Source organism: Heterocephalus glaber, unplaced genomic scaffold (assembly GCF_053883595.1).
Source record: "Heterocephalus glaber isolate CG9 unplaced genomic scaffold, H.glaber_assembly_v1.0 deba00001481, whole genome shotgun sequence".
Taxonomy (NCBI): domain Eukaryota; kingdom Metazoa; phylum Chordata; class Mammalia; order Rodentia; family Bathyergidae; genus Heterocephalus; species Heterocephalus glaber.
Genome location: NW_028258317.1, coordinates 54830746 through 54844442, shown reverse-complemented (window position 1 = coordinate 54844442; position 13697 = coordinate 54830746). Strand labels below are relative to the sequence as shown.

At 38.4% G+C, this 13697-nt stretch overlaps 1 protein-coding gene across 1 annotated transcript in view; it reads right to left on the bottom strand.

The window, feature by feature from the left end:
* LOC101713397 (carbohydrate sulfotransferase 10) overlaps positions 1-913 on the bottom strand; it is a 43097-nt gene extending 42184 nt beyond the window's left edge. The window contains exon 1 of the mRNA XM_021253015.2: positions 854-913. Within this exon, the coding sequence (XP_021108674.2) occupies positions 854-913 (60 nt within the window). The remainder of the gene's footprint in view (positions 1-853) is intronic.
* Positions 914-13697: the final 12784 nt, after the last annotated feature.

Below are 13697 nucleotides of genomic sequence, written 5' to 3'. Positions count from 1 at the left end.
ATTTGGCTAAAGCCTCATAACTTCAGCAAGAAGAGAAAAGATGCTAAGATTTCAGTTATTTCTGAGAGGTACATGGGAGAAAGTATACCTGAGGAGAAAAGCCTGCTAATGCCTGAGGTTTGCTACCGTGCTACTAGGGGGACTCGGTACAGAAATACCTAGAGGGGGTGACATGTAATGCAGAGTGTACCCGATCTTACTTCATGAAAATTGCCAAGGCCTATGCTATTACCAACACTTATGAACAAAATCAGAAGCTTTTTAAATTTATAAGTGACTAAACAAATTTTCCAGAGTAATAGTGTTTGATACTGGTTATTAGCATTTAGCAACATTTTTTCAGGTGGCTACTGTATGTCAGTCACTGTATTAAGAGTCAAGTATGCCGAGATGCATAAGACCTCCCCACCAAAACCTGGTAGTTTGAGGAGATTAACACACCCACAATACTATATCAATATCATCACATAAGTGTTCACATTGAGCTGATTTTCCCATTTAATTTTGTTTTACAGTTTTTTTGAAGCTCAAATAAAGATCCATAGCTTACCACTGGGCCAAAGCTTAATTTTTACTATTTATCAGATTTCAAATGATGTTTCTCTGACATCTTCCAAAGGTGTCCAATTAGTTTACTTTTAGTATAATTATAAAATTATGGCTTTAAACCTATAAGGTATGATAAAAAGAAACTATGGTGAATGTTTAAATTATAAAAAATTATTATAGTAAAAGACATTGCCATTAACTTCCCTCAAACACACCCCTTGGTTTGAATACACTTATTCCAAGGTTTTTGCCACTTTCTGAAGCAGTTTTAGATGTTCTCTTTCATAAGTATCTGACGCTGTACTGTGGTGGCTGCCTCAATGTTCTGTATTGGCCTCAAACCATTTTTACCATTCATGGTCATTTTGACTTTGGGGAAGAGCCAGAAGTCATACACTTCCAGATCCAGTGAACAAGGGGGATGAGGACTCACAGTAATGTTTTCATGAGCCTCCCTTTCCATTGAATGTCACCTGGCAGCAGCATTCATCATATTTTTTTATCATTCCTTGTAAAGACACTCACTAAAGAGGACTTCCAGAACTGCTTCAGAAGGTAGCAAGAATGATGGGATACATGTATTCAAAGTGAGAGGGAGTACTTGAAGGGAGATTAGTGACAATGTGTCTTTCACTATAATAAAATTTAAAAATTTAAACATTAACTGTATATTTCAATCACCCCTTCTGTTTAGTTTCATGCCTAAGTACTTTTAACATATCCCTGACGTTCTTCCATAAACTCCTTGGTTTTTTTGAATAACAAGATATTCCAGCATGTTTTTGCATTCCATGTCCTAGACTCAGAATAATTTTTCCAGTGATCCCTGATTGCTATAACAGAGAAATAATATTTAAAGATCATAAGCTGGATACCAGGGGTATTCATTGCTATAGGATTCATTGTTGATTCTTTGTCTTTTCAGTGGTTAGAATTAGGAAGTTTATTATTTTTGTTTTGTTAAGATGAAGAATCATAAATACATATTTATATATTAAATACCATATTATAATTTAGTTATCATTTAATATCATTAATTACTAATCTGTATCTCATACCAATGACACACACACAAAGCCTCAGCTCTCTATGACATAAGCTTAACTAGACATTTGATTTTTTTCCCATACAATGTACATAGCCATCTCTGAAAGCAAATGGACACTATCACCACCAACCTGATTCCTGAAAGTAGTTGGAAATAATTTACTTTTTTGTGGCTCTTTTTACCTTAGGATATATCTCTACCTTAGGATACATATCTACATCTACAAATACATGCTAGCTGTATTTTAAAGTCCTTTTTAATAATATCTCTCTTTCCCTGATTATTCTACCAACTAGATACATAGTAAGGTTCATTTTTTACTATTACTTTCAAATTCAGAGGTTAATATTATTGTTTAATTTTGTTTTTATTTTTATGTAAGACATTTACATAACTCAATCCAAACCAACAACAAATACACCATGGTGTATTTAGGGAAGTCTAGCACCTAGTCAAAGCCCCTCTATCATGTTCCTTCTTCTTCTTATGAGTAACCATTTACAACCTGCTTTCAGGGCTGGGAATAGAGTGGAATGGTAGAGCATATGCTTTGCATGTTTGAGGCCCTGGGTTCAGTTCCCAGAACAGCAAGGAAAGAGAAAAAAATGGTTTCGTTGCTTTAAAAAATATTAGCAATAAAGAATCAGACTGCAGAGAAGGAAGAATTTGACTATCAGCAGAAGGAGCTCGACAAAGTCTGCAATCCCACCATTACCAAGCTGTTCCAGAGTGCAGGTGATATGCCTGGGGGCTTCCCTGGTGGGGAGTTCCTCCTTCTGGTGGTGCTTCCTCAGGGCCTACCATTGAAGATGTTGATTAAGCCAACCCTAAGTATAGATTTAGCGTTGTTCCACACAATAAAACATTGAAGGACCTAAATTTGTAGCAAATTCTGTGGCAGTTGCTAAAGTTTAACTGCTACAGTAAAGTACTGGGCATTCTCAATACTTGAACATGGAACATGTGCACAGGGAAAAGACAACATTGCACTTCATCAGCACTGTATTATAAGTGGAAATGCAATGTCTTCAATAAAAGTATTTAAAATTGGCACCAAAAAATATTAGCAATAAACAAAAATTGTAGGTAAATACATATATTTACTTATATAAATGTATATTAAGGGCTGGGAGTATAGCTCAGTGGTACAGCACTTGCTTAGCATGCACAAAGGCCTGGGGTTCAATCCCCAGCACCACAAAAATAATTAACTAAATAAATAGTTATAATAATGAGTATAGAATCACCCTGCTGCAGACAGGCAGGTCTGCCCATGCCCTACCAAGGTCCCCAGTCACACGGAACACACGCCTAATCAGCTCGCTGCAGACAGGCAGGTCTGTGCACACCCTACCGAGGTCCTGAGTCGCGCGGAAGACACCGAATCACCCCGCTGCAGAGAGGCAGCCACCTGATTCCACACTACAAAGACGCAGAGGACACCAGACCACCAGACCAAGGTGCTGAGTCCCACTGTTCCCAGCCCAGAGGTAGGGGCTTCTGAGCCGTCGTCCCACTGCTCCTGGTCCAGAGGAAGGGGCTTCCCGGTCACCATCCCTCCTCCTACTGCCAGCCCAGAGGAAAGGGCTTTAGGGCCACCATCCCTACCGCTGCTCCTGGCCCCTGTCCCACCTCACCCAGCTCAGAGGAGGTAATCCATGCAGGTGCTAACAGCACCCTGCCCCAGTCGAAATGAGAAAACACATAAATAAGTCTCAAAACCAGACTTCCAGATCACCTACAGCAACCCCAAAGGGAAATGAGATGGAACACTCTGATACTCAACCACCTGGACCCACTAAACTGGCAACAAAAGGGGATCTGGAAAAAATGAAATCAGAAATAATTTCTCAGATAACAGGAGAAATTGTGCCTCTAGTGCAAGACATGATTAATAAATCTAGAGAGGAGCTGAGGAACATGATGGAATCCCAACATAAGAAACAAATGGAATCCATAAAACAGATGCAAATAGATTTCCAGGACATGAAAAACGCCACTGAAAGTCTACACAGCAGAATGAGCCAATGTGAGGACAGAATTTCAGATACAGAAGATAAGATTGCAATTAGTGACCAGGAAAAGAAAAATTGCTTCAAAATTATAAGGGAACATGAGAAATCAATCCAGCAGCTGCTAGATGATGCAAAAAAGAATAACATAAGACTGATTGGGCTCAACGAAGAAACAGGAGAGAGTGCAGATGACATAAAAAAATCTCTTCACAGAAATAATGGCAGAAAACTTCCCAGGCAGGGGAAAAGAGCTTGACATACAGATAAGTGAGGCATATAGGACTCCAAATAGCTTTGATCAAAAAAAATCTACACATAGGCATATAATTGTTAAGATTCCAGAAACTCAACAGAAGAACAAAGTTCTCCAAGCAGTCAGAGAAAAGAAACAAATCACATACAAAGGAAAGCCCATCAGAATCACAGCAGACTTCTCAACACAAACCATCAAGGCAAGAAGAGCTTGGAGTGACATATTCCAAGCCCTAAAAGAAAACAGCCTCCAACCCAGATTGATGTACCCTGCAAAACTATCTTTCAAAATGGATGGAGAAATAAGATACTTTCATGACAAAGAGCACCTTAGGAACTTTGTGAATACCAAACCAGCACTCCAAAGAATTTTACACAATATCCTAGGAACAGACATTGAGGATCACAACCCCAGGAAGCAAAGCAGAATGAACCCATCTGGCATGACAAGAAACTAAATGTAAAGGGGGAGAACACCCCCAAAAAAGAAAAAGTCATGGCAATGACAAGTCAATACATTTCAGTTATAACCATCAATGTTAATGGTCTCAATTCACCAATCAAAAGAAATAGACTGGCACAATGGGTCAAGAAGCAAAATCCAACAATATGCTGCATACCAGAAACACACTTCATTCAAAAGGAAACTCATAGACTGAAAGTTAAAGGGTGGAAAACAATACTCCATGTGACAGGAACCCCCCAAAAAGCAGGAGTAGCTATCCTCTTGGCAGATCAAGTAGATTTCAAACCAACACTGATTAAGAGAGATGAAGAAGGACACTACATCCTTGTAAAGGGAAGAATCCAAGAGGAAGAGATGACAATCATAAATATCTATGCACCAAACACTAGTGTGCCCAACTATATAAAACAAATACTAACAGACATGAAAAGTCATATATGCACTAATACAATTGTAGTGGGGGACCTCAACACCCCACTGTCACAAATAGATAGATCAACTAGACTAAAAATAAGGAACGAAATACTAGAACTCAATCCAACTCTTGAGCAAATGAACTTAACAGATGTTTACAGAGTCTTCCACCCCACAAAATCAGAATACACATTCTTCTCAGCTGCACATGGCTCATTCTCCAAAATAGACCACATACTCACACACAGAACATGTTTAAGTAAGTGCAAAGGAATTGAAGTTATCCCCTCTATATTATCAGACCATAGTGTGATGAAATAAGAGATCCATAGTGAAAGAAACTCAAAAAATTTCATAAACACATGGAAATTGAACAACACACTTCTGAATAACCAATGAGTCACAGAGGAAATTAAAGAAGAAATCAGACAGTTCCTTCAATTAAATGACAATGATAATACAACATATCGGAATCTATGGGACACAATGAAAGCAGTCTTACGAGGGAAATTCATAGCAGTGAATACTCATATTAGGAAAACAGAACGAGCCCAATTAAACAACCTGATGCTGAACCTCAAGCTTCTAGAAAAAGAAGAGCAGGACAAACACAAAGCTCATACAAGGGAGGAAATCATAAAGATCAGAGGAGAAATCAAATGCAATGGAGACTAAGAGAATGATATAAAAAAATCAATGAAGCCAAGAGTTGGTTCTTCGAAAGAATCAACAAAATTGAAAAAATTTTAGCCAACCTTGTCAGAAAAAGGAAAGAAAAGGCCCAAATCCAGGAATGAAAAGGGTGAAATTACAACAGACCCAGCAGAAATCCAGAGGATCATCAATACCTACTTCCAGAACCTATATGCCAATAAGATGGACAACACAGAAGAAATGGACAGATTCCTAGATACATATGAATTACCAAAGTGGAACAAAGAAGACCTCAAAATTCTGAAAAACCCAATATCAACCAATGAAATTGAAAATGTAATTAAAAACTTATCAACTAAGAAAAGCCCGGCCCTGATGGCTTCACTGCTGAATTCAACAAGACATTTAGAGAGGAACTGCTGCCACTACTGTTGAAACTCTTCAATGAAATTGAAAGGGAAGCAATACTCCCAAATTCATTCCTAGAAGCAAGCATCACCTTGATCCCCAAAGCAGAGAAAGGTCCAACTGAAAAAGAGAACTATAGGCCAATCTCACTAATGAACATAGATGCAAAAATCCTTAATAAGATACTGGCAAACAGAATGCAGAAGATCATCAAGAAGATCATACACTCTGATCAAGTGGGATTCATCCCAGGGATGCAGGGATGGTTCAATATATGAAAATCAATTAATGTAATACACTATATCAATAGAGGCAAGGGCAAAAACCATATGATTATCTCCATAGATGTAGAAAAAGCATTTGACAAAATCCAACATGCATTTATCATAAAAACCCTACAAAACATTGGAATAGATGGTCTCTACCTCAAACTGATAGAAGCCATCTATGAAAAACCAACAGCCAATATCATACTAAATGGTCAAAAACTGAAATCCTTCACACGAAAATCAGGAACAAGACAAGGATGTCCACTGTCACCACTCTTGTTCAATATAGTTCTGGAAACATTAGCCACAGCAATTAGACAAGAGAAAGAAATAAAAGGAATAAAGATAGGTAAGGAAGAAGTCAAATTGTCATTCTGTGCAGATGACATGATACTCTATATAGAAGACCCCAAGAACTCCACCAAAAGTCTTCTAGACTTAATAACCAAATTCAGTCAAGTAGCTGGTTACAAGATCAACACACAAAAATCAATAGCTTTCCTCTACACGAATGACAGACTCACTGAGAGAGAAATAGGGCAAAGAATTCCTTTCACAATAGCATCCAAACACTGAAATACCTAGGAATCATCCTAACGAAAGAAATCAAAGACCTCTTCTCTGAAAACTATGGCACTCTTAAAAGAGAGATTGAAGATGATATCAGAAAATGGACAGACATCCCCTGCTCCTGGGTAGGAAGGATTAATATAGCAAAAATAGCCATACTTCCAAAACTGCTGTATAGATTTAATGCAATTCCAATTGAGATCCCAGCAGCATACTTCATAGACCTCGAGAAAACAATCCAAAAATTCATTTGGAGCAGGAAGAGACCCAGAATAGCAAAAGCAATTCTAGGTAACAGAGACATGGCAGGGGGTATCACAATCCCCAACCTGCAACTCTACTACAAAGCTACTGTGATAAAAACAGCATGGTACTGGCAAAGAAACAGACCTGAGGACCAGTGGAACAGATTAGAAGATTCAGAAACAACTCCAGACACACTCAGCCACCTCATCTTTGACAAAGGAGCTAAACACCCTCACTGGAAGAAAGATAGCCTCATTAATAAATGGTGCTGGAAAAATTGGGTTTCAACTTGCCAAAGATTAAAACTAGACCTATATCTCTCACCATGCACTAAACTAAAATTGAAATTGATTAAAGATCTAAATATTAAAACAGAAACGCTGAACCCACTGGAACAGAGGTTAGGTAGAACTTTTGAAGACATTGGTATAGGAAAAGATTTTATGAACAAAACCTCAGTTGCCCGTGAACTAGCACAAACAATCAACAAGTGGGATCTCTTCTTACTAAAAAGCTTCAGCACAGCAAGAGAAACCACCAGCAGTGTGAAGAGACAACCCACAATGTGGGAAAAAATTTTCACCTGCTGTTCCTTAGACAGAATCAATAATGAGCTTCTATCTCGAATGTATAAAGAACTTAAAATAAATCAGACCTCCCAAATTTAAAGACCCAATCCAAAAATGGGCATCTGAAATGAACAGACATTTCTCAGACAAAGAAGTAGAAATAGCCAATAAACACATGAAAAAATGTGCAACACCACTGGTCATTCGAGAGATGCAAATGGAAACAATGCTGAGATTCCACCTCACCCCAGAAAGAATGGCTGCTGTCATGAAATCAATCAGCAACAAATGCTGGTGGGGCTGTGGGGAAAGAGGAACCCTACTCCACTCCTGGTGGGAGTATAGCCTGGTGCAACCACTATGGAAATCAGTATGGAGATACTTCAAGGAACTAGGACTGGAAGTCCCATTTGACCCAGCTATTCCCCTGCTGGCTATCTTCCCCAAAGAATTAAAAGAATCATACCACAGTGATATATGTGCAGCCATGTTCATAGCAGCACAAGTTGTAATAGCTAAAACTTGGAAACAGCCCAAATGCCCATCAACTGGAGACTGGGTAAAGAAAATTTGTTTTTTTTAACACAATGGAGTACTACTCAGCCATAAAAATGAGAAATTAGAGACATTTATAGCTAAATGGATGGACATTGAGGTGATACTCTTAAGTGAAATAAATATGACACACATGTAAATACTGAATAGTTTCTCTAGTGTGAGAAACTGAAAATGTAAATAAGGACTAAAAGTATAATAGATGATGTGAAATAGGAAGAAAAGGGGCACAGAGGAAGGGGAAGTTGGAGGGGTAGGGGGAAGGATAGAAGGGAATGGGATTAATATGAGAAAATGAAAAAATGGAAACAAAGTCTGTGTAAATAGGGAGGGATGGAGGGGTTGAAGGGAGGGCAAGGGAAGGGGAAAAATAAGAACTAAGAGAGATTATGTAAAGGTGCAAATTTCCCATGATGAATGTCATTATATTGTATACCTAAAATATACCAATAAAATTAAATTAAAAAAAATTTTTTGCATCTCTAGAAGTTAGAAATGTGCAATGAAGATGTTGACAGAAAATCCTGTCTCTGAAGGCTCTAAGGGAAGAACTTTCCTTACTTTTCTCTGTGCTTTTGGTGATTCTTAGCAATGCTACATGGCCTTCTTCCATGTTTGTGTCCAAACTTCTCTCTTATGAGGAGACCAGTCATTGGATCAGGTCCCACCCTAATCCACTATGATCTCCTCAAAGTTTTTTATATGTTATGTTAATTTTTTGTGTCTCTACAAAAAGATACCCACAAAAGTCAACTTAAAGGAGAAAAGGTTTAGTTTGGCTCATAGTTGCAGTGGTTTTAGTCCATGACTAGCTGGCTCCATTACCTTTATTTTTTTGGCAAAGCAATAATACTATGGCAGAAGGGCATGGCAGAAGAAAGCTGCTCACCTAATGGCAGCTGAGAATCAGAGAGCAAGGAAAGTTCCAGAGAGTTCTGAAGTCTAGAATAATTTCCAAAGTCATGCCCCCATGACCCACTCCCTCAACTGACCTCTACCTCCTGTTTTTATCACCTTTCAGTAGTGCCATCAAACTACAACTTCATCAGTGGATGAATCACTTGGTTAAGTTAGAGCCCTTGTGACCTTATCACCTTCCAAAAGTATATACTCTGAGCATATGAGCTTTTGAGAAGAACGTTTTAGAACCAAACTATATTATATGTGGAAGACAGTATTACCAAATATGGTCACATTCAGAGGCACTGAGGGCTATATATCTTTTTAAGGGACACAAATTCAATTCAACTCACAACATGTATGTAGTACACCTATGTAACATACAGAACCTGAGAGACAGACTTTAACAGAATACCTGTTGAATGAAAGTCCTTACAAAGCCTGCTGCTCCATTGTCTAGGGCATTTGAAGAATCACAAAGTGGACCCTTTAAATTATGCAAATATAGACGCTCAATTTAAAAATGCAGTCAAGCAGATATTTCTTACATACTGGTATGCAATGCTGGCCACTTGGAAAATGTAGGGGTGGGGTGGGTCAATTTGCTTATGAAGGTTATTCTTTTCTACAAGGTAAGAGAGAGAAGACCCTGCTCTTCTTTCAGGCCCTTTGGAATTAAGGAATTCTTTGGGGATGAATTGAGTTAGCTCCAAGCTAGGCAACCTGGCAAGGGAAGACAGAAAACATTTAAAACACAATTAACTGAACAGAAGAAAGTCTAAATGGAGGACCTGTTTAGACACAGAGTGTAGCAAATGCCAGGACTTTCTCAGGGCCCTGCCTCCAGGGCAGGCTGTGATTTGGGAAACAATGGCAAGTCATGAGAAAGCAGATGTGTTGTACCTACATGTGTTTGACACCCAAGGAGAATCTGTTTTTTTAAATAAACCCCTCCTCTACATGACAATTATTTTCAGTAATAATAATAAAATTAAACAAATATATGTTGCATATAAATTAAAATTTGGACTTACCAAAGAAAAGATGGTATAGGGCCGGGGATTTAGCTCAGTGGTTTCGCCGCCTGCTGCACAGGCACAAGGACTCAAATTTGATCCCCGGTACCAAAAAAAAAAAAAAAGAAAAGATGGTATCCCATTATAGGCTACACCTTTTTATTGCGCTAAATTTTAAATAAAAAAATAAGAGTTCCATGGAATGGCAGGAATCAAAGTAACTTATATTCATTTTTTACATTTTTATAACCAACAATGATTGTGCATGAGGCAGTAATTTCAATTTAATTTGAAAATGTAGTACCACAGGAATCTGAGGCATGAACTGCTCTGAAGCAAACTGGAACAATTTCAGACTTTTAGGAGCTCATCCATTTCAAGAGTGAATTGGCCTGTGTGGGATTTCTCTGCAGAAAAGTGCATGCAGCATAGTGGTTTTTTAAGGGATAAACGAGAACAATGTGGTCATTCGAAACATGTGTAGCACTGAACTACAATAGGAACCACAGCACTTGAGTAGAACAGTGGTTCTCAAACTTTAGTGCTTTTCAGAATCAACCAGACAGCTGGTTAAACAGATTCCTGGGTGTGTTCCTACCCCGCCAAGCTTCTGACTCAGTCTGGAATCTGCCTATCAAGTTCTTAGTTGAGGCCTATGCTGCTACTCCAAGACTACAACTTGAGAACCACTGTTTTTTGGAACTTAAGCCAACAAAGGCTTTCAGGAAAGTGTAGTTTTATCACTGACATCATTTAGTCTCCAGCTCAGGGTGAAAATGAGACAGTCTGCTTTCTGATCACTTGTATTGTATTATACTGTAGATAGTTAAGTTAGTTAGCAAATATTATAAGACAGCTAATTAGGGCTGGGACCTCAGCACAGAAGACAACTAGGGCTGAAGGCACAGTCACTGAAGGCCAGGCTTCAAGAAAAAGAGGGACTATATCCACATACTTCCCCCAGGGATGAATAGTAGTGGTTGATATTCTAAATAGGCATCAATCACCTTGTGTGGAGAACCATAACCTCCCTAGCCCATTCCTTTCTGGAAAATCCTTGTTTATTTCATGTACATTTGCTACATATCTTGTTTCTCCATTTGAACCTCATTTAATCAATATTACCTAAGTAACTATATTGTAATCTTATTAGTTGACCACAGTTTTGTCTCACCTCATGCCCACCTTGTGATTTCACATTGGATCAATATTACCTAAGTAACTATACTTGTAATCTTATCTGTTGACCATAGTTTTGTCCCACCTGGAACCTGATTAACCTCATAACTCTGGCTCAATAAAATAAAATAAACCATTATCTCATTAAGGGTGGGCCATCTTTTCCCACCCACTAAAACTAACCCTAAGATTATGACTAAGACTATTAAGACAAAGACAAGACTAAAATTGTGCTTTATTGATCAAGGTTAATGATGTCATCCATATACACTTCCTACATGACTTGCTTCCCCATTGGATCAATATTACTTAAGTGACTATACTTGTAGTCCTATTGGTTAATCATAGTTTCATCCCACCTTGTATCTACCCCTTGATTTTACTCTATAAAACCTCCCCTGTAAGTGGAGTCTGCAGCAACCCACTTTCTGGATCCCCTCCTGTCTCTGTCAAAAACTGTCTCTCCTTAAATTAAATAAAATTTCCTATCTTTAACCTCTGTCATTCCTCAGAATTCATTCTTCAATTTTGGGGAACCCAAAATCCGTGCGTTGAACATCTAGTAGGTTTGGGAGTCACATCTATCCCCCCTATGATATTGACCTCCAAAATATTATAACTCCCAACCTGCTAGATGTCTGAAATGCCAATTTTGTGTTCTCTAAAACTGAAGAATGAATTCTAGGAAAAACAAGTTAAGAGTAGGAAGAATTTACTGAGAGAAAGATAGCTTCTGTCTAAGAGAGAAAGAGGGGGAATGGGAAAATGGGTTGCCTGGTGACCCTGCTTCTAAAGGGTGTCTTATTGAGCCTAAAATTATATAGAAGAGAGACTTTAAAGACTGTGTAGAGGAGCCTAGCCTTCAGTTGACCAACTTGAGTTACAGCCAGCCCTCAGGAACAAATTGAGTTCATAAGTCAAGGCTCTATTGTACTGTTAAAGATCAGGACCTGTGCCTGGCAAGCGATGTTAGTCAGCAGTTCACCACTGGCTTACTAAAGGCATCCTGGGAGGTGAGGACAGTCTCACCGCACTGTCCTTCACCCACTGATTTCCAGGGTTGATCTGTCTGATCTGGCTACCTAGGTGGGTTTCCCCTTCCTGCCGCACTGCCCCGTGTGCATCCCTCCTGAAACTGCATGCTTGGTCGAAGAGGACGAACTTCTCTGATCGAGGCGGATCATTTCCTCAGTCAAGGGTAGAGGAGTAGCTGTGCTCCAATGCTAGAACCTCCAAACAAGCTCTCAAAAGGCACCCTGTTACTTCATGTGCTTGGATGAAAGCACAGACATAAATAATCATACAAGGCTAGCTGTAATTTTGCATTTTTCTGTTGGTGATATCATGAGAGAAGAACTGGTGAAACTGGTGTCTTGCCCAGAAGAACATAGAGGATAGATACCTACAATTCTGTGATGGAAGCTTTTTTGTCACAAGACATAATAATAGAAAAAGTAGCTGCAGTCACCAGTGATGTGCCACTGTGCACGGTGGGGGGAAACCTCTGGTTTCATACCTTTCTTTGTTAAAGAAGCAAAATATCCAGTCATTAAGCTTCACTGTATTATACATCAAGAAGCTCTTTTTGCCAGGGAAAGCAAAAAATTAGATGATATCCTCAAAGGTGTCACAAAAATGATGAATTATATCATGGATCGTGCTCTTAATTTTTTATAGTTTCAAGCACTTCTTGATGAGGTTCAGTATAATGCATTACTTAATGCATGATAATGTCCAGTGGGTGAGCAGAGGAGGAGTCCTGGAGAGATCTGTAGCCTGCTTGGATGAAATCAGGCTGTTTATGAATGAAAAAGAGCAAGGATATCCATAGCTCATAACCAGGCTTAACAACTTTGTTTTTTTATAGATTTTATACTACACTTCAGTGTACTAAACAAAAAACTATAAAGCATAGGGAGAACAGCAGAAAGGATGTTTTGTGATATCAAAGATTTGAGAGGAAACTGTATACTTTTGAAAGAGACCTTGAAAGTGAGCAGCTGAAATATTTTCCAAATCTGAAAGTACATTTAGGAAATTGTGCATTTGCAGACAATCCTACAAGACACCATGAACTCTACAAGCAATTTTCTAGCATTGTAGCAGTTGCAAAGGAGAATTTTAGTAATAGAATTTTACAGTTCTGTAATATGGAAACAACCTTGTGTTTTCTTACTTCTCCAGATAAAGTCAAATTTGAAGAACTTGATCTTTCCTGCTTACACTGGTTAGATTTTGGAAATCTGGAAATGGAGCTATTGGAATTTCAAGAAAGCTCTATCTGGAAAAATAAATTCTATGACCTGAATGCAACACTTGAATAGAGAAGATAGAGTATAAAGGGATGACAAAGACAGCACAGTTGGTAGTTCTGAAAACGAAATCCTTCAAGTTTGGAATTCTCTGTCAAATAATTTTAAGTCAATAAAAGCACATGGAATTGCTTTTCTTACTTTATTTGGATCATCTTATGCTTATGAAAAGCTGTTTTCAGCTTGGAATTATATTTACATCTGATAAAAGAAACAGATTAATAGATGATGTGAGTTATCTACTGCATATCATCTAGTTGCATGTGTTGCTCTCA